Source organism: Rhamphochromis longiceps, linkage group LG23 (assembly GCF_057381845.1).
Source record: "Rhamphochromis longiceps isolate RC_006_pf linkage group LG23, R_longiceps_female_GT1.1, whole genome shotgun sequence".
Taxonomy (NCBI): Eukaryota; Metazoa; Chordata; class Actinopteri; order Cichliformes; family Cichlidae; genus Rhamphochromis; species Rhamphochromis longiceps.
Window position 1 is genome coordinate 27,159,530 of NC_140578.1, and position 21,819 is coordinate 27,181,348.

Here is a 21,819-nt window from a genome sequence, read left to right on the forward strand (position 1 = left end):
GTGACCACCTGCTGCAATCGCAAGGTGGTTAGTGGAGCAGCACCAAGACCAAGTAAAATTGTGTCTGAAAGATGCTGCATAAATAAACTTGGAGAAAAAACAAGGGACCAAATGGCAACAAGCAGACTCCCGCAAACAACTCACCAACTTGTCAGGGAATCTCTTGCAAATGGTTGTTACTGGGGATCATTGACTGGTCTCATAGTCGAGCACAAACATACGAGCGTACTGAGTAATTTGTTATTTTTTAGCAACCGGTGGTGGTGGTCGCCAGCTGATCTCTACGCCTGAGTCAGTGGGGCATTGGAAACACTCAGGCCAACCAAAATGTGGTGATTCACCTTACAATAGCTCTGTTAGTGTGTTTCTCCATTCTTTATGTATAATATTTGACTATATTAGAAATGTCTTTTGCCCCAGAAGGAATTTTGGCTAGAGAATGAACCTGGTATCAAAATGTAGATAAGAAAAGGGGTCCTTTCATATACTGTAACTTGTTTTGAGCAGCCACCTGTCTCCCATGGTGATATATGACCCTTTGAAGTTCACCCAAAATACACTTTTTGAAGTTTTCTCCAGTGAAAAATCAGAAAACAGATCAAACATCCAGGATCCCAGTCCTTTTTTCCGTTCTCTCCATGTCACAGATATTATATCAGTGCAGTTTTGCTATCAAAGCTGTGAATATATTCCGTTATATCAACTAATCAGCTAATCTCTGATAGAATACCCATAAGTGTTTCGAGGGCCTATGAATTTATAAGTATTCATACTATCGAGGTAAAATATTTCGTGAAAAAGATTAAAGTTATAATACACACATATTAACTGATTGTGAGGTGCTCACGGCTTGGTTTGATTGGTTTTATATTAAAACCCCAACTTATCAACTTCGTACCTCAGTACTTGTTTGGAAGGTTATTTCTAAAGTTATTCCTATCAACTTTGTTTCTATAGCATGGCTCATGAATAAAAAAATATACCTTAAGCAAACAATCAGAAGCACATACAAGTTATTTCTACAATCTGGAGACATCCGGGCTTTTATTTTGAAAGCCTTACCTTGCACAAAGGGTGTGATGTAAGAAATTATGGAGGGCTGCCATCAACTGAGCTTCCTTCCAGGTGTTCAGGGCTGGAATGATGATTAAAAAGTGAATACAGGTTTGAGGGAGGCATGTCTGGGCTTTGTGTGGTTCTCACCTGCACTAAACGAAGCATCGGGAAAAATATTTAAGCGAATATGTGAATCATTTATTTGTAATGAAGTGGAAATATTGCAAAAGATTTCACATCAGTATGTATTCATGGTTCTGAATATCCACTGAGCTTAGTAACTGATATATTATAGAAGAATATAAGATCAATTTATCCCTAAGAACATGATTCAGACTCCTTTTTTAGCCCATTTCAATGCAATGGAATTTATTTTAAGAAACAAAAATGTTAAAAAAAACAATGTGTTTACCTCCTTGAATAGGAATGGAAATGAGACATTAAACTAGCTTACATGTAAAGTCCAGACAGCCTCATAATGTGGGTTAAATGGTGAATGTAAATGCAGCAATGCTGATGATATCAGCGTTAAGTGTAGTGGCTCTGCACAGTAATGAATGTGGAAAAAAAATTGAGCGAAGCATGAGATCAAGTAGGAAATGAAGACTGACCACAGCTGGGGCAGATCTGCGACCTCAGTGCCAGTCCACATCAGCTCACAGCTCAGCTGACACATCTATTGGACAGCGTCATCTTATAACTCAGCTTTAGTCTGCTTTCATTTGCTGCTGCCACTGCCCCTGCAAGCTACTTGGCAAACCCACCTCTGCCCATCTCCACCTTTCATGCTGTATTCGGCTAAAATCATTCCAAATCTGTCAACTATCCTGTGAGGGAGTCACGCTGCCGATCTTAGTGGAACTATGCACCAATTGCTATTTTCTTCTCGATAATGACACTCTGAATTAACTGAACATCGGGGCTGCTACGATTTGTCGCCATAATCGACGAAACGGATAATAAAAATTTGTTGATGCAGAATGTTTATTGACAACACGTCGTATTCTAAAACCACATAAGTGTGTTTTATAACCAAAATAAAATTCAAACAGCCCTCCTCCCCACCTCTGCTGCTGCACTTATATTTCCATCAGGTATGCGAAAGCACAGGCCGAACTACCTGCAGCATGTGTCAAAAAGTGTCCTCAGACGTCACCAAGCCCCAGGCAGCCAACCCACTCATTTTTATTTCACAGGAAAAAATCTTTCTTTCTTCTTCATGTTTTTTTTTTAACTTCCATTGGGTTCTCCGCCTACTGATACCAGCCTGACCCTCACCTTTAAGGCCAGCAGCCTTGTGAGTAATGAAGCTCATCCTTTGGGGTCAAGGCCGGGTCACAACTAAATCCAAATAATCTATTAGTAGAGAAGCTAGCAGACAAAACGGCTACCGATGGAAATCAGAACAGAAATTTGTACGTTTTCCTGTTATTCTTGGCCATTTTGTCAACAAACATGTTTAACGTGAGTAGATTCAACCCTGCTTCAATAATAAAATGAATAGAAATGATTTCAGACCTCAGACATCTTTTAAACGCAAGAGAAATCTTTAATTTAGGACTGGCAGGAAATTAATCAAACTTTATTTGTATAGCGTTTTTCATGCAGGTTAGTAAAGTTCACAGTCCTTCACTGTAAAGCAGGAAATTAGACAAAACTGGGGGTTATGTGCTATTATGGGTAATTTAATATAAGTTAAAGAGACAAGCGATCAAAGGAATAAATTAATCAATTAGGAGTACAGTATTTATAAGTATATAAATAAAATGAATGAAAAAGATGTACTTATCCCTGAATTTAGTATAACAGGAGGTTAAAGCACATTCAGGTACCGGTGATTAATGCTTCACCAACCAGTGGTGTCCTTGCGCTCATCAGTTTGCAGCTGAAGTGTCTGGCAGGCCCGTCTGTCTCACCCTTTAAATCTGACTTTGTGAAACCTGCAGACTTCCTGTAGAGGAACAACTTTCCACAACGTCCCGACAAACACCCTCAGGGTCCCACAATGCAGCTGGTGCAGTCCTGTCGGCACCTACCCCCTCCCTCACGCCTTTCTTCACTTCCCTGCTCTCAGAGGGCGGCAGCGGCGGGTCGGCGTCCGAGCGTCGGCGTTTTGACAGCGCTGCCGAATCAGACGGCCGCTTTGTGACGGGAGGACAGGCTGAGTGAGCAGGCGTCACCCTGCGCCTCCTGCAGGGGTCGGGCACAGTTCAGAGCTGTTATTTTTGGCAGGCGGATTACGTTATGTCACGAGATGGATTTGCTAATCCTGCTGTGCGTGTGTGTGTTTGTGTGCGCTTATGTGCGCTGATATGATCTCTAAGCACGGTGGCTGTAAGCAGGGTTAGAGCTGCATTTAGAGATGGAGGCCCAGCGTGAGGCCAGCTAGGAAGGCTGTGTACTCTTGTCTTTGTTTGGCTGATCCTGGAGCAGTTTCTTCTGAGAGTTTCAGTCACTGTGGGCTCGTTTCTCTCTGCAATATAAAGTCCTGCACTCTTGTGGAAAGAGAAAAACCAGAGCTTCAAGAGGAAAGAAGTCAGAAATGTCTTTTGTGAAGTATAGCACAATTTAAAAATACTGAAATATAAAATATAATACAGAAACCGATGATACCAGTGTAGGAGAGGAAAAACCTTCACATGTTAAATCATTAAATGTTTAGAACCTCTATAAATCAGGCATTCTTCATGCCGCTCTGCAAATTGACTTCATGGAGATATTTTCTGTGTATGATCAGGAAGACTGCCCCACACTCCTTTCTGTGGCCGTTACCACATTTGTAACCAAGAGGATGTTGGCCGTGTTTTTGTTGTTGTGGCTGGTTTAGGATCCAACAAGCTTGACGTGACTCTGTGCTTTGTGATAGGCGCTTCAATGGAAGGGAGGTCTATCTGAATTGGAGGATCTGATATTATCACCAATCAGAATAAACGTAATCTTAGATTAAATAAATCATTATGACGATCTCCTGAAGTTCAAACTGAGCATCAGAATGGGGAAGGATGATTTAAGTGACTGTGCTGTAATGTGGGATATTTTCATGGAACTCTTTGGACCCCTTAGTACCAACAGAGCATCATTTAAACACCACAAACCTACCTGAGTGTTGTTCCTGACCATGTCTATCCCTTTATGTCTACCATCTTCTGATGGGTAATACACCATGTCACAAAGCTCAGATCATCTCAAACTGGTTTCTTGAACATGACATTGAGTTCACTGTACTCCCAACAGCCTCCACAGTCACCAGATCTCAATCCAGTTAGAGCACATTTAAGATGTGGTGGAACAGCAGATTCTTATCGTCCATGTGCAGTCAACAAATCTGCAGCAACTGTGTCATGCTGTCACATCAAAATCTCTAAACATTGTTTCCAGCTTCTTGTTAAGTATGTACCATGAAGAATTGAAACAGCATTGAAGGCAAAATTGGGTCAACCTGCAATAAAAAGCCTCAGGTGAAAGTATAATTGTCATTTTTTATTAGGTGGGAGGCAGGCAACATGATGGGGTCTTTAACATCTCATATGATGCTTTTCAAGCACTGTGAATAGAAGTTAGATGTTATTATCATGAATAAAAAAGGATGCAATGCTTTCATGAGGTGTTTTGGGTGCTTAAATGCTAGAAATGGGTCATTAAAACTTCACTGGTAGGTGGTTGCTAAGCAACATGATGATTTTATAATATCTGGTATAGATAAGAACCTTCGGGGGCCTGAGATGTACACGTGTGGCAAGTTTGGTTGCTCAATCCCTGATGGTGTATGAGTTGTGAGAGATTCGGTGTTCTTGCATGTCCACCCTTTGAGGCATATCGAGAACTATCAGTTCCAACAGGTTGCAAATAAGTTGAGCAATTCTGTATTATTTTAACGCTCGGGCACGGTTTATCTTACTGCCAGGAACCTGATGAAGGCCACAAGTCGAGACACGTCAGCGAATCAGTGAAGTTGTTCTTTACACACAAAGTGCTGCTGGTGTTTTAACATATTCAGATCTGTCGTGCTCTCCCTGCACTTTGAAAGTAGGTGAGGTTGTGGCAGAAAGCACCACTTTGTCTCTCCTTCAAGTACTCCACTTGTAGACGGAGCCTGTCGTATACAGCGTTAACAGAAACTCACTGATTTTGGAGTTGTACAGGGCACCGCACACCTTAAATTCATCGCACGTTCAATTCAACAATGACAGAACCCTCAGTTTTGCCCTGTTGTCATTTATCTGTTATTTATTTTTTATTTATTCACGATTTTACTGTCCAATTTAAACAACTTAGCAATAGCCAATTTACCAACTCCTATATTCTTTCTATTTATTTCATATGCTGCCTTGAGAGTTTGGTTGAACAAAAATGCACCGTGGCGATCTATTATCATGGCTCCTCACTTCAGCTGAAGTTTGTTTGTCTAGTCGTGCACATTGGTCATTTTTGTAGAACTATTAAAAGAGACGTGTTGAGCAATGAAGTCTTTCTAATATTTCTGCCTCTGTTACACACTGAAGCCTAATTTAGTTGGCTTTTCCTTATGGGACCCTTGGGTCACGCGTAGTTTAAATCCCACTGGGCATTTTGAACATCTAATGCTTGTTTTTACAGCTTGAAATATTAAAAACAAAACCCCAAAAGGTACTAATCCAGCGAAAGAAAGCATGTCCTTTGCATTCCACCTGGAGATTTGTGCTTCAGAAGGTTGAGTGTCGATATTTCACAGCTTTCATTACATATGCAGTATAAAAGGTGGACATAATCACCATGATTTCAGACACTGTTTCAATCACAAAGCTTTAAGATGAGCATTTTCATTGTTACCATCTTGGTGTTGAACATACCAGATAATCCTCCTTTCTAATTCTAATTATGACTATGATTTGTAAAAGTTACCTATATCATTTATTCGCTATGACCTGAAAATGGTGATCGAGTCCATGAGCTCATGAACAATGTGGTTACAAAGCGAGGGAGCTCAGACTGACTTATATAATGTCTGTTTCTCCTCTCACAGCCACCTCCAACCCGTTCTCCCAGAAGCCCCAGCTCTTCAGCACCCTGCTTTACTCACTGGTTCCCATCATAGGCCTGGCCGCGGTCGTCCTCTTCTCCTTCTGGATGTGGAGGCACCACAAACTGGCGTACCCAGCTGCCCTCGTCCCCACACATGTAAGTCCCACCAGAGTCCAGCCCATCACTGCTTTAATCCCGGTTTGTCTCTCTGTCTTCACGTTTGCTCGTCGCTGTCGTCTGATTTGAGAGGTCACCTGTCAGTCACACAGCGTGGCGAGGCTGCGGTGTCCTCTTTCTTCAAAGTTGCTTGCTGATGCAGTTAGTTTCTCTTTCTGTCTGTTCAGCCTCGGTGACCATCAGGTCTGACTTCCATCTGTTAATTGCAAACAAAGGGGAAATGTAAAACCAGTCAGTTCCTGCATGTCAGAGGATTCGTCCTCTGATACCTGAAAGTTCGGTTAAATTTATTACAAGAGACGTCCGTATGTGGTCTGAGGTTAATATTTATTTCTGACATGACTTCATCAGTTGCTCGCTTTTAAAAAGGTTGTGCATTATTTGAAGTTTGCAGTCAGGTGCAGTGTGCACACTGCCTTCTCTGTTTAACCAACCTTCAGCTTCACCACTGTTCCACTTCCATCAGTGGGCTTCAACAGCCTTGGCCTCTCCTGCCCTGCGCAGCCGAGGGACGGAGTGATGGTCATCCAGAGCTGACACGCTGTGCTGAGAGTTTACGTCTGGATAATTGCTTTTACAATTTCTTATTTCAGTCCTGTTTAGAAGGATGAGAGGAGCCCTGGTTCTGTCTTTTTCTTTTTCCTGCGGGTCTCTTTTCAGAGCAAACTCATCTCAGACTCGCTTTTAATTCACCACATTGAGGAGTCAGGAGATGAGCCGAACTGTATTGTTGAGAGTGTGTCAGACAGGCTTTTAATCACACACAAGTGCGATTAGTCTGATCAAAAAATACCTGTGCCCTTTTTTGGGGGGGTTATTTACAATTAGCCCTGTTCCATATCAGATTATCCCTAATGAAATTGTCACACTGCAATGTCATTGCTATAGCAATGGTTTACGTTACTTAGTGGACAAAACAATGAAATAAGCCCGGGCATGTCTGAGGAAGAGACTGTGTCACCTTGCGAAGTTTATTTAATACCTGGAAACAGAGATACTTCGACAAACTCGATCAACACACATTACTGTGCAAAATATGCACAAAAACGAAAAAACTATTTTTCATTCAGTTCAATTTTATTAATGTAGCGCTAAATGACAACAGCAGTCACCTCAGGGTTCTTTACATTGTAAGGTAAAGACCTTAAATAATATGTTTCACCACTTGAGTCTATAAAAGACATCATCAAGTACACGGTTGGTGATGTGTGAAACAAGTGATGTGTAAACAAGTAAATCCACCAAGCAAGTGACAGGAAGTGGAAAATGGGTGGGTGTAAGGTACAGATGCAGTTATCTGATGGAAAGGCATGGCTTTAAACAACTCCACTTAGCCAACTGATGTGTCCATGTCCACGCCAGCAATAAGTATCAATAGAAGGCGGGGCGTCCTTAAAAATTAACGGGCTAAAATTTACATTTAAATTTAATCACATTAAATGTTAAACACTTAGTTAGGCTAATGGTAGCTGTGCTAGTTGCTAGCGTTAGCATTTTCTACATCAAAATAAAATAAAACACTAAAATATTTGTTAGTCTGAGAGCTATAAATGAGGGGAAAAGCTGTTACTGTTATTGTGGATTTTAAAGGCAGTTGAGCCACTACCTCTTGTTATTTGTTTAACTTCATTTAAGTGTCTTTTTATACCACATTTGCTTTTATTTTGGTTTTCGCATTTTCTTTTGCTAAGTACCGCTAAGTGTACTGACACAATTTCCCGCACAGTGATTACTCTGTTAAGCTATACGTGGCCGAAGGACAAAGAGCTGGTGACTTGCGGTCACTTTGAAAGGAGCCCGTGTGCATGGGCGCCCTGGTCATTTTCTTTTGTTACTGTCTCATTTAGCAATTAATGAACTGCTGATTGCTGACCCTCAGACACCCTCAGACCATCAGTTATTAATGCGAGCAATTCTGCAGAGTGTGAGGGCGGCGGAGGCACAGTTACCATGGATTACTTTGGTGCTGAAGGAATATGAGCAATTAATAACAACAATAACTAACACGGGTGACAAGCTTACGGCCACATAGCGCTCAGCGAGTCTATGATGCTAGCAGATCATACATGTGTGACAGTTTTTGGGCGCTTCCCTTTGGAATTCTTTCCTGAAATGCTTTAAAACCACACAAAGGATGAAAGTAGAGGGAAATATTTATCATGCTGAGCATGAAATGAAATCACACCCAACACCATCTCCAGTAAGAGCCACAAAAAGATATTTTTAAACAAGATGTCTCCAAATCCGACTCATCTAATCCGCTTCGGGTTTTCTTACAGGCTCCCATGGTTCAGTTTTTGGTTTATTTTTTATTTTTTTATCACTTTATTGTCATTCAGAATGTAAACTAATTAGTGGACATGAGAACAAAATTTCGGTGCATTTATTAACCATTCGGACTGTACAATATAAATTAATCTAAAGGTATAAATCTAGCAGTGTTAACAGTAAGGAAAACTGCACAAGATCTTAGGAAATATATTTCACAGCACTAATAGCAGAATAAAAACCAGTCTACATTCACTATTTCAGGCCTGCAACTGCACTGCCCTAAATAAACAGTCATGATGTTAGTTGTATAGTCACTGATATGAATGATGAGCGGAGATTTCAGAGGGTTGCAGGAAGTATACCAGGAGTTTTTCCTGAGGATACGTCAGCTTAGCTGATTATATGTGATCCATGTGTCTTCAGACGTCGTCCCGCTGTTTCCTCCTCCGCTGATATCTGCTTCGGTTTGATGGATGTTTGTTTAATGTTGGCGCCAACCCGGAACAAGTCGGCGAGTGGTGCTTTGGTGTGCATGTGGCTGTTCTGGGGCGTGTTTGACAGTCACACATGGATCAATGTTGCTGATACAGGTAGTCGCTCCCAGAGGAACAAACAAAGAGACGCAGGCGATTATCTACAAATAAATTCAGAATTTTTTGGTGTACTGGTTACCCCTGCATGCCTCTAGCTAGCTTCAAATGTCACCATTTAATGTACGCCCTAATGAAATACTAAGACGGTAAATGGATACCTTTTCTTAGTCACCACGCTCATCGTGTTTCCTGATTTAACGCTGTCATAAACCTTTCAGACACCCCACAAATTCTCGCTGTTTTAGGACTGAGAATAAAACCATTTCACCAAATTCCTGATTAATTTAGTTTCTGTGATTCGGAGGCTGTTTCAACCCGACAGCAGCAGCGATGTTCTCGGCTGCTCAGCAGCAGGGGAAAAAGAAAACCCATGCACAGCTTCCACAGTATGGAAGAGAGGAGTCAGGGGCCTCTGCATTATTGATGAGGCTTTATATAGGCAAACAAAACTAAGCAGAGAGAGACGCTCGCAGCTCTGCCTCCGAGGGTGGTGGTGGTGGTGTTGGCGGTGGGTGGGAGAATGGGGAGTGTGGGGGTGGGAGTGAAGAGAGACATGCAGTTCTCTTAACTTGGCTATTGTATCTGCACGGTGCTAAATTACGGCAGGAAGAGGATAAAAAAGACAGCAACACAATGCAATCTGGATACCAATGGTGATGGAAAAACAACACCGCTAAGAAGCTTATGAAGCATCTTACCTGGGAGCAGATAAATGAATAAATAAACAACAGAAAACAAAACAAGATCAGCACTGGGGGGAAAAGAGTGGATCAGATAACAAAAGATGATACAGAGGGGATTAGAAAAATGCAGCACCTATAAGATTTGTAAAATCAGAGGGGAGTGAAATGAAATAAAATAGCCAGGGTGGAACAAATGGAGTCATGCTGCATGTGTGTAACCCTCTGTGTGCGTGCAGGAGTGCATTATTGCATGAATGAGTAGGTGTGCAAGGACAGGAGAGGGGAAGCAAAAGGAGGTCACTCAACTCACAAGGAATGTATTTAAAAGTCAGCTAATATGCATTTCTGGAAGAGGGCGATGAGGTAAACTCCACTCGCCCGCTGCGTGAAGGTGGGTAAAACAAACGGGAGGTGTGCTTGCGGTTCCCCTCTGCAGCCACTTTTGTGTCCGTTGCTTATTTTGCAATTGATTAAACCTGTTTTTTCAATTTAGGAGATGGAGAGGAGAGAGGTGGGTGCAGTGGGGAGAGGAGATATGGAGGGATTTATTTCTGCTGCCTTTTTTCTTTTTCGTATGTGTGTGGTGCTGTTGATGTTTTTCAGTTACACCACGGGCGCCGCTTTAAAAAAATAAAAGCAGAGGTGACTCCGACAATCACTCAAACAGCCTGCAAAGTCATCAAGGACGGCTGCTAGCAATTCAGTTGTTGAAGGGGACAAAAAAACACCACAGACACCCTCTGTTACAACAGAGGTTACTCATTTAGGACGTGCAACACCTGCTCGATGAAGTGAGGCATTTAAAGGTGTCCTGTCTGCTTGTTAAGTGACGACATATCAACCCTGTTTCCGGGTCCACCTGTCTTCTGTGTTTGACGATGAGCCTCTTGTCTTTTAACCTGCTTTCCCTTTTAATTGTAACGAGTCCCACAAAACTGTTGAGGGATCTGTTTCAGAAAAGAATCGCTCACATGGCCCCAACTTTGCCGCTACATAGTATCTTTATTTTTCTCGACATATATTTGCGCCTCTCTGAAATTAAGATCATCCCTGCTATACTGTGTTTACAGTAGCTAACCATAGCTCTGTAGATAGCCACCAGGTAGTAGCTAGTCGTTAGCTAGCCCACTTTCACTAACCCTCCAAACGTCGCTGATATTTCATCTTCTCTTTTATATCCAAAGTTATAGCAGTGCTGTATGTCAGACCATGGTATACCTGCTAATTAAGCGTTATAAATGCTCTTTTTCATAGATTCTTGGACTCCAGAGCAGCCACCCTGGTTATTTTATTGGAGCTCAAAGAATTTGAGTAGTTTCTGCCTCTAAAGGTAGCAAAAATCTGTTGTCTCCTCCGTCTTTAAGCCATCTTTCTTCTAATTGGCTGCCCCTCACAAATAGCTGGTGGGTGGAGCCTAATTTCCTATATCCGAGATGTCACACAGAGCTAAAAGTTGAAAAACTAACTAAACGTTTGCATTTTGAGCAGTCTGAAGCCTGAACTTCATTATTTTAAATTTCGTCATGCTTAATATAAGAATTTGCCTTTGTAAATGGCAGAGAACTCTTCATCTAACTCTGGAAAGCAAACTTAAAAAGTATGCCAGAAAATTTCCAGTATTGTATTATCTATGCAAAAGTGGTCCACGGGCGAATGAAAAATTGTCAACATCTTCCTCCAATTCGCAGTTAAAACACTTTGTCAGATTAAATTAGAATAATTTGTTTGGATTTTTTTGAAAGAGACATCCATCAAGTGAAAACTTCTGCCACCTCATTTCATATCAGCTCTCAGCCACTCTGGGGAAAATGTAAAAATCAGCAGATGTTTTATTCTTGGTCATGCTCGCATCGACACCCGAGCATAATGCGCTCTTCTTGGTCATTTATTATTAATGTGACAGCAACAAATTGGCCACACCTGTTGCCAGTTGGATTTCAGAGTGTCCTGTGTGTTTGGGAAGTCGTTCTAGTTATTAATCATACCTGTTCGGAGCATTTTCCTCGCTCCCTAACAGCATCCGTGTGCCAGCTACACTGCTTCATCTTGTAAAATGTCAGAGCTCTGCATCACACTGCACACATTTAATCTGAATCTCTAATTAAAATGAGTAGCAATGCGATTATGTCATAAACAGGCAGCTGCAGTCTGAACAGACAGCCAGAGAGACAAAGACGTATATGTCTTATTAATATCCTCTTGAGTGTTTAAAACCCCTGAATCTGGACCTGAAAATGCTAACAGATCATTAACTGAAGCACTGATTTGTGAAATGAGGACAACAATAAAAAGAATTGCAGAGTCAGGAAGTGTTTTTGGAACAAACGCCCACTCGTGAACTACATATCTTTAAGGGCTTTTTTTCTCTTTGCATACACACCACCAACAGAAATGTTAACGGCCCATTTGTGCACACTACATCGGTCACTTCGACCACAAGCAGTGATGTCACAACTGCTGAGGGCATGAGGACTCGCTGCAGTAATCTCCTGATAGGTGTCACCACACAGACAAAAACCTCCAGGTTTCTTCTTGTTCAAAGGGAGTTTCTCCTTTCCACTTGGGGACAGCACCTTGAAGTTAATCTTATAAATATAAATGAAATGGAAATTAATTCCACTTATGATTTGTGCCACATTTACCAACATGCATTTGGCTAATATTTTCTCTAGCCCTTGTAAACCCTAGATTTCATACACATGTCAACTATTAAATGGATTCTTTGTCAGTAGGGCTGTGGAATTAATAACATTTGCATACAATTATGGCTTTATTGAGATGAAATATTTTTTTCTGCATGCTTTTAGTTTTTTGCAGTAGTGCTATCCTTATGTCTTTTCTCAAAAATGTCATATTCACTTAAAAGTGGTGGAGAGGTTTCAGTCAGCTCGACTCAAGATAACAGGAACTGTTCAGATTTTAACAGTAAAGCCACTTACGCTGGAAATACTTCTTCATCAGTATTTCCAGCTGATCAGACATCTTAAAATCAAAAATGTTGTAAAAGTAAGCTGATTGTGTTAATTAAAAACAGTCTCAATATGCTTACATAAGTAAAGGTTCCTTGTTGCTCGGGGTTACCTACTCTATAATAGAAGCTAAAAGCCTGTCCCAAAGGCCCTGTGTTGAACATTTAGTACAAGGCAACACCAGTAATCCAAACACAGAAAGGACCAGTTGGAAGAATAGGTCAGTAAAATCTCTGAAGGGATTGTCTCACTATTCAAAGCTTTAAAAGTTCAAATAAAATCCGAAGCTGACAGAAACCCAGTGAAAAGAATTTGGAAATTGAAAAGAGATGATTAGCATTTTGGACTGATGGAAGTTGATTCAGAGACGATTTGTTAAGACTTTTACAGTAACTGATTGAGAAGAGATGAAAAACATGAGCAGTTTTCTCCAGTTCCAGCTTGGAATTCACAAGAATAGACTTAGCAATGGTCCTTACGTAGATGGAAAAAAATTAGATCCTGACAGGAAGCTGTCCAAGATAACCTCAAGGTTACATGAGCTGGATTTAACAGAGGAGCTTGGCAGACCCAAGGCATTATTTGATCTTTGATATGGTGCTATCTGGAACAGTTGTTACGAGTCTCTGTTTTGCTAAAATTTAACTGTAGAGGTTAAGCACTTAACTAAGACCTGATGGCAGTCAGGCAGTTATTTAGATCAGCAGGGTCAGAAAGAAAGACCAACCGGATGTCATCCGCAAACAAATGGTAAATCAAACATCTGTTTAAGAGCCCTTTTCTGAAAAGGAACGATTAATAGAGACTGAGAACATTTTGCCCATGAGATGAGATTTAATCCAGTCTAATGCAAGTATTGACAGACGATCTCAGATCAAACACAACAAGGGAAGTATTGTTACCGGCATCTGAAGGCATTAAAATTAAAGGAATTGAATGTTTTTAAAGGAAGATAAGACCATCAGCAACCAAAACAACAAACCCATTATTTGATGATACACTGACACCAAGTTGAACCTAACCAGAAACTGAAGGGTCAGCGAGAGAGATGTTTTCAGTCAGGATTTGAATAACAGGAGGCTGTTGCATAGTTAAAGAAAACTCTGTCCTGAATATTTCCTTTGTTTTGTGATTTTGTTAAGAATTTCTGCACATTTTTAGCTTTGAACTTGTTCTCTCCTCAGCGAAGGAGCCTTCTAGTCATTTAAAGAAAAACACCATTAGTTTTCTCTGCTAGGTAATGAAACATGCAGTCTTCACAATGCAAAAGTAATTGTTCCCACTTAATGATCGTTATTGGATCCATTATCACGGCTGTGCTCCCTGATTTTACAAGACAAGGCACCAGAAATGAAATATACCTAGTAAAACAAAAAGAGCTCCGGCCTTTCTTTCTCATATAGGCGGCAGATTTGCATCAGTGTGGGTTTAGCATACAAAAAAAATAATGTGTTGGATTTTCTGTTTAATTAGCCGTCTTCCCAAACCTTAAAATGACAAAACCCAGTGTTAAACGCAGAAAATTTCATGCGCCAAAGTCCTTCTGTCGCACTCTGTCATTATGTCATGATGGCTGCGGTCCATCATGGTCTGCATACTTGCCACCAAGCCTCCATTATTCACACCACAGTGCGAAGTGGAGGCAAACTGGAATTGATTCTGTCTGAGTACACAGACCCACAGCTTTCACACGAAGAGGCCTGGAGCTGCAGCATTTAAGCATAAGTCTAGCCTCTTTTTCTTTTTTTTTTCTTTCTCCTTCAACATGGGCCCTATTTTCTCATCTCTATCCATCTTAGCAATCGATTCTGACCAAAATCTCATCAATTGCTTTATTATGGAGCTACTTACATCTTGTTTGTCTGGGTGCAGCTTTCCAAAGAAGTCCTAAAGGATCAGTGGACTCTACACCATGTCTTATTAACTCATTTGATGCAAAAATGAAGCTGGCAGGTGCTGTTAGAGAAATCCAAAGCTGATATTGACCTGATTGTTGCTTTACTGCGTTTTTTCTTTCTGTTTTCGTTGGACAAAGCAGCTGGCCTTTAAAATGTGTCTGAACTCTTACATGATAGAGTTCGTGTGTAGTGTTTGGGATCGTTTCATATGCAGACGTGTGCTTCAAATATATAGTATAATTCTGGGGCTGCTGTGTGTCGGCTTAGGCAGAATTTTGACATTTCCAAATGGTCACCATCAGTCCAACATGTTAGGTTGGATGTGCTGATCCAAATCACCTGTTTTGGATTATTTTTGTTTTAAACCAAAAAGATAAAAGGCCGACATTACGCACCATCTAAATTAGAAGCATTAGGGCGTCAACACCAGCCTGCCAGAGGGCTCGACTGCCTCTCTGGATGGCTTTACAAAGAATGAATTTTGTATTTAAATCATTATCAACTCAGATTTTGTAATAAAATCTCCAGTTATTTTTACACGTGGCCCATTGACTTCAGTTAAATAAACAAATGGCTGGGGGCAACATGTGCTATCTTATACTTGAGGCAGCTAGCTTGCCCATTGTACACTGTTATTTCAAAAGTTTTAAACTTTTAAGTTTTACTCGGCAGTACTTAATATCAGCTACACTATAAAATCGTCTCCAGGAGCGCTACATTTGTCTGTTCTACTATTACTAATGGGACTGTCCATCAGTCACTGTGTTAAACTATCAACTTACCCTCAGCTAAGTTAAAAGAAGAAGGCTTGTTCACCACATTGATTTACTAAGTTCATTGTCAGGAGGCAGAGCACTAAATTAGCATAACACCAAAAGCCCGCGCAAAAATTTAATAATAGACTTGAGGGATTGGCTGTATTAGCAACCAGTTGGAAAGTAGGGGGAAAGACAAGAGAAGTAAAGTTACAAAAAGGGAACCTTATGTTAACTAAGCAGATTTACCAGTTCTCATAGTCCAGTGCTTAGAAAAACTTGATCACACTTTGTAAGTAATATTTATCACTGAAATTTTACCACCTAATTTTAGCGCCTAAAACTAACCGACTAGCTTTACGCTTCCAAACTTAACTTAGACCTTGTTGGATATATTGATCCAATCTCCCAGCCCTAGTTCCACTTCTATAAGCATCTATTTCAAGATAAAAGCAGCCGTTAGTTGAGAGTGGCATATTTTTCATGTCCGATTTCTCTGTAGCTCCATGTTGGTGTCCTCAGCTGAAGGTCTGACTCTCTGAGCTCAACCTTTCTGCCTCTTACATGACTTCTGTCGGGAAAGTTTTGTGTGTCTGACATCAGCGTGCTGTTGCTGTTAACTTGTGTTTGTTCGGCTTCACTGTGATCTTCTGTTCTTTTCACACATCATTCAGTCTCTATTTTCAGCATCATTTTAAGTTCCTAAAATGTACCATCTTGCCTTTGGAGCCATGCTTATTAACCTCTTCATGATCCATGTGGGATAAGAAACTAGAAGCCCTGCTCTGGAGCGCAAGAGGGGAACAAAAGGTTATTCAGGGCTGACTTATCATGTCCTGCTTTTTTATCTGCCTCTATTTCATCCACTAACTGAAAGAAGATAGCAATAATTTCTCTGTTTGCTTCTTATGTTCCTTTTCAACAAGCACGCCTTTCACATTATGGTGGAGGTAAGAGCAGTTTAAATGAAAACACTGTTAGTTTTCCCCTCCTTTTTGGGTTCAGAGCTTGGTATGAATTCTCCACCTCAATCCCAGACCACCATTTTGTGTCTTCTTTAGTTGACTTTTCTTTTTTGTGCCTGGATTGTTTGCATGGGTGGATGGTTGTGTATTTTATTTTATTTTTTAATTGTTTCTTGCTGAAGATGCATTGTGCATGGCGGAAAATGGCCAACGCGGCTCTGAATGCAGCCCTCCTTTTATATTTTTCTTTGTATGAATCTCCACCTGTGATGTTTATGTAACACATTGTGTGTGATGTGACCCAGTTTCCAGAATGGTATCTGCTCAGACCTATGGCTCACCATTTTTCCATGCAGAGATGGCAGAGGTGTTTGAAACTGAAACTGCGGCTTGCTTTTCCATCTCATTTGCAGACTGAGGAGGAGTACAGATACGTTTTTACATAAGTAGGAGCTTTGCCACTTATCTGGAACATTTTTCAAGTGAGAGAGTGTAAATTGCTTAAGTACAAGGGAAGCATAAGCCTCTTGCAAATGTACCTTGGCTCAAAATTTAACAAATTGGAGTCGAAGTATGGCGCCAGACCTTTCTGGGGAAAAAAAGTAACTCACTAAATAACTCGGGGATTTTAGTCCCTGGCCTTGCTCCTTTAAGGTCATGTCAACAACTTTTTGTTGTTGACATGGTCTCAAGCTTTACGGCCATATCAACAACAGGAAATGACCTTACAATAATGGCGTTTTAGCCAGAATACCTACTCATTGTCCTAAAACCAAGCTTGGCATTTTGGTTTTGTTAGATCTACTTATCTGCACCTAAACCCAGGACACCCAAACCAGACTGAAAGACCTGTTTTGATGTAATAGATGAAGGTGTAACTTGATTAGGCCATAGGAGATGGTTGAGGGTTGGGAGGAACGGCGTGAAGCAGCAGATTCTGTTTTCCTGTTTCCTGTGGTCTGCTGACTAAGTGTAATGCGCCCCCATTTGAGGCCACAGCGCCCTGCGATCGGACAAGGGATCCGGTGACTCCCACAGGACGCCTGGCGGGCTGGGCCCCCTCGTCAGGCTGAAACCCAGAAGAAAGACGAGTTTTCAGAAGCGATGGAGAAAAGAAGAGCGTCCTGCAATGACAGGTTGTCTTCAGGATTGTGTCTGATGCTTATCAGGCAAATCCATAGTGGCTTATATCTTTAGGGTTTTAAGATGACGTTCTCATACGTTTTTGTTTTTTTGCCAACATTGGGGTTTTGAGCATGGCCACATCCTTCTGTGATCAGAGTGAGCATCAAATACTTTTCAGTTTCACTGTAACCCAACACAGGCGAGGCTGAGGAAAAGTTAATACCATGCATGTGTTTACTGACGATTTATTGATCACATCAACACCAAATCAGTTTTAATTTTCAGTCAGAACAAAATGTACCAGAGCTTATTGTTCTGACAAATTACTATGCACGGTAAAATGGTCCTGAGCTGATTTAAATACTGAACAGAATCATAATCAGTTATACTGCCAAGAGCGATAGATGCACTGGAATTTTTCTTGATTGCTTTTTTGCAAGCTTATGTAACACAACAACTCCTCTAATTATACTTTTATTGTCAAATTGGAATCGGAATTTAAAATGTTGGACTACAAAGCCCAGGAAAGACACAGGAATTTGACTTGAGACAAATTAGAGAACTGTTTTGTAACAGTGAACAGAGCTCGTGTCCTTGTATTATAGCCTGATTTTGTTAACGAAACCATGATCAGAATAACAATCATATCAGAAAGTGAGCTTAAAGTGGACATGTTTTTCTCGTTTACAGCTCCTCATTTATATTTTCGGACTCAAATAGAGTAGCTTTGTGTGATTCCAAGTTGAAAGTAACCCTTAATTCAGCCCCTCAATTCATCTTCTTTCTGAAACGAGACATTTTCAGAAACTTTCATCTGATTGGCTGTTCCATATAAACACAAGGTTTGAACAGCAGGTAGGTCAGGCTTTTGTGCCCTCCTGACATCATATAAAGCAAAGAGTATTACAAACTCTTACTTGTATTTACTCTGACCTCATCATTTTTAACTTTGCTTTTCATGTTTATTATGAGCATCCACTTCTGGAACGAGATATATTTAACAAGAAAATAAGCATAATAACTCCTTTTTAATGGATGTACTAGAAACTGCTTTCATCCTCTTTTCTGGCATAAAGAGTCCTTCAATAGCAAGTGTTTGTTGACCTATTTTCACTGAAAAGTGTCCCCACTCATATTTACTGCTAAGCTATTCTGTTTATTCTTTTTTTCGCCCCCGTTCTACTTTCCTGATTCTGGAAAGAAATGATAATCTTCACCCCACCTTCTCTGGACCTCATCAGATGTTGGGTTGTCGTAAGGCAGATTCAGAGTCTTACATTGGTATCTCTGTACACAGAGCGAAACCAGTGTTGAGGCTGTGGTTTCATACATGCAGTTACTCAACAAACATCTGATGGCTTGGCATTGGTTGGAATGGAGGTTTGAACCAGAAAGGGAATTAACCAGTTACCACGAAGAGAAAGAAGGCTGAACCATTTCTCTTTGTTGTTTAGGTCATGGTAAAAATCAAAACTTTAAAGTCTTGTAATGCTCATTTTCTAAGTTATGGTCCCCATTAGAGTCAAAAAGGATGATGAAAGCAAGGTATTCTTGAGTCAGGCTCACCCCTCAGTGGTCTCACAATGTTTTAAAACACCAAGATGGCAAAAATGCTCAGTTTAAATATATAGTCAGTCATTTTTCTGATGCATTCTCATAACCATTAAAAGTATAAAGTTTTATACATACAACATACAAAGTTTTACAGCCTCTTAAAGAGTAAATAGATATGAATACACATTGACAGCTGAGGTAAACAGCAGACTGACAGCCTACAGCCACTACAGATGAACGACAGCCAGAATAGGCCAGGCCTACAGCAGCCACTCTAGCTAGGATTATGTACTTGAATGGGAATGTTTACTCTTAATAGTGAGATTTTTTTACACGGGCTTTGCATACACTTGCAAAGTCAACGTTGAGGCATGACCTTCAAGGAGCCTTTAAATAGGTTAGGATCATAAATCAGATATAATTTAATTCAGTTTTATTTATACAGGGCCAAATCACAGTAACAGACACTTTATATTGTAAGGTAGACCCTACAATAATACATACAAAGAAAAACCCAACAATCATATGACCCCCTATGAGCAAGTGCTTTGGCGACAGTGGGAAGGAAAAACTCCCTTTTAACAGGAAGAAACCTCCAGCAGAATCAGGCTCAGGGAGGGGCGGCCATCTGCTGCAGTCAGTTGGGGTGAAAGAAGGAAGACAGGATAAAAGACCTGCTGTGGAAGAGAGTCAGAGATTAATAAAACACACTAGAGAAAGGAGGATGCTGTTAAACAGAAACGTTTACTTGCGTATACATTAAAACATCCAGCAGATGCTTCCAAAACAAGATAGACTAATTCACCTTGTCTTTTTTATTTTATATTTTTTATTAGTGCCGTCAACGTTAATCTTGTCAAAATGACGTTAACAGCATAACCGCATTAATGCGGCAAATATCTGTTAGCGAGTTAACGTGGATGGCGCCGTGCGTGGGGCTGCACGGTGTCAACGCATTAGCGCAGTTAAGTTGTTAAAGAAGGAAACCTGACTAAGAGGGAAGCAACACAAACAGATGCGGAAAGACATTAAATTCAGTTAAATTCAGTTAACAACAATAATTGAATGGTTTCATATATAAACAAATTCCCGTTACCGAGGCGTCAGATACATAAAGACGTTCAGTTAACCATAGAATAGAGTACATAATTGTGAGTAAGGTCGTCACAGTTGGTAATGAATCTGTGTCTGATTATACACAGTCCAACTTACAAAGAAAGTGAACAGAAACATTTATATACAACAAGTTGTCCCCATCAATTTCTGTTGTACACGAAAAGAAAAACACTGCTTATTTTCTATTATTTCACTCATATAATTAAAGGTTCTTATGTGATGCTATAGAAGCACATCACACCACACTTTCAATCATCTATCCTGCCTGCTGCTGCTGCAGGTTGATCTAAAAGTCCAGACTGGGAGAAATCAGATTTCTGTCCAGTTATTCTTTAACCTATCCCACCTGCCAAAGGACAGGAGGTTGTCAAGTTCATTGATGCACAAAGGTCTGAAATAACAGCCTGCCAAATCCTTCGACTTTAGTTAATAATATCAATAAGGCTCAGCCGCCAAACTGGAAGCTAGCTTTCTGTGAGTACAGTACGTGCTCCCCAGTCATGGACCAGGCAAGTAAATGATTTGTTTAAAAAAAAAGAAGAAGTTTTGAGTTCATCTGATCCTCATTGAAAGTTCATGCCTATATTTAAAAACAGTATCAAAAACAGATGCATAGAAACATTTGTGTGAAACTATACTTTGATTATTTTGGTCAGTACAATGTGTTCTTAAAAATGTTTTCAAGCTGCCATCTAGAGAGCGTTTGGGCCGCTCTGAAATCCAACCTCTGCACCGTGGTGGGTAATTTTCCTCGTCATTTGGCTGGCATTTGGTGTGAAAGCAGTGTGCAGACAGCAGGTCTGCCTCACAGCTCTCTGTTAGAGGGAAAAGGCTTTAAGTAAACACACCAGTTCCCATTCCAATCCTCCATTCCCCTCGCACTGCCTAGAAGAAATGGGCAGCCTGCTCTATATATCTACCAAAAGCAGCAGCAGCAATTATTTCATTTATTTTTTTTCTTACACGCTTTTAGATGTTGCAAATTGAAAACACGATCCCTGGGGAGCAGCTTGGTCCTAGAGAAAAGGCCGTTTGACGTGCACCTTCTCGAGACAGACCTCATGACTGCAACACGTCTCCATCATAAATGTCTGTTTTCAGACCTCGACTTTAATCCGTTTGATGGATATTAAGAGGTTTCTGTGGAATTTTTGGTTTGAGGTGCAACGTTATTATAGTAAACTAAAACTAGGTGTGAATGCAATGCTAAAGTTAACTAAAATAAAAATAAAATTAGACCTTTAGGGAACAAAACTTGAAACAATTTTGTGAGCTTGGGAAATTAAAATCACAAAAGTCTGAAACTAACACTGAAACAGTAAAAAACTAAAATTTTCAAGCAACAAAAACTAAAGAAGATCCGCTCTGAAAACTACCTGAAACTAAATTAAATTAAAAGAAAAGTCAAACGTTAAATTTAAAAGCATTAATTAGAATGAAATAAACTATAATAGCTCTTGTTAGGTGCTAATAACACAGCAGTCATATACAGTCATGTGAAAGGTTTCACCAGACTCTGCACTCTTGTAATAAATGCAGTACACCCCATGATTTCATTTTGCTTGCATAATTGAAAATAAAGAGTCTTGAATTCAGTAGAGCCACGTTTAGCAAAAATAACTTGAAGTAATGATTTTCTGTGTAACTTTATCAGCC

At 40.4% G+C, this 21,819-nt stretch overlaps 1 protein-coding gene across 1 annotated transcript in view; it reads left to right on the forward strand.

Moving 5' to 3' along the window:
* LOC146642080 (activin receptor type-2A) overlaps positions 1-21,819 on the forward strand; it is an 83,412-nt gene that overhangs the window by 42,933 nt on the left and 18,660 nt on the right. The window contains exon 4 of the mRNA XM_085398809.1: positions 6,059-6,213. Coding sequence (XP_085254935.1) covers positions 6,059-6,213 — 155 coding nt within the window. The remainder of the gene's footprint in view (positions 1-6,058; positions 6,214-21,819) is intronic.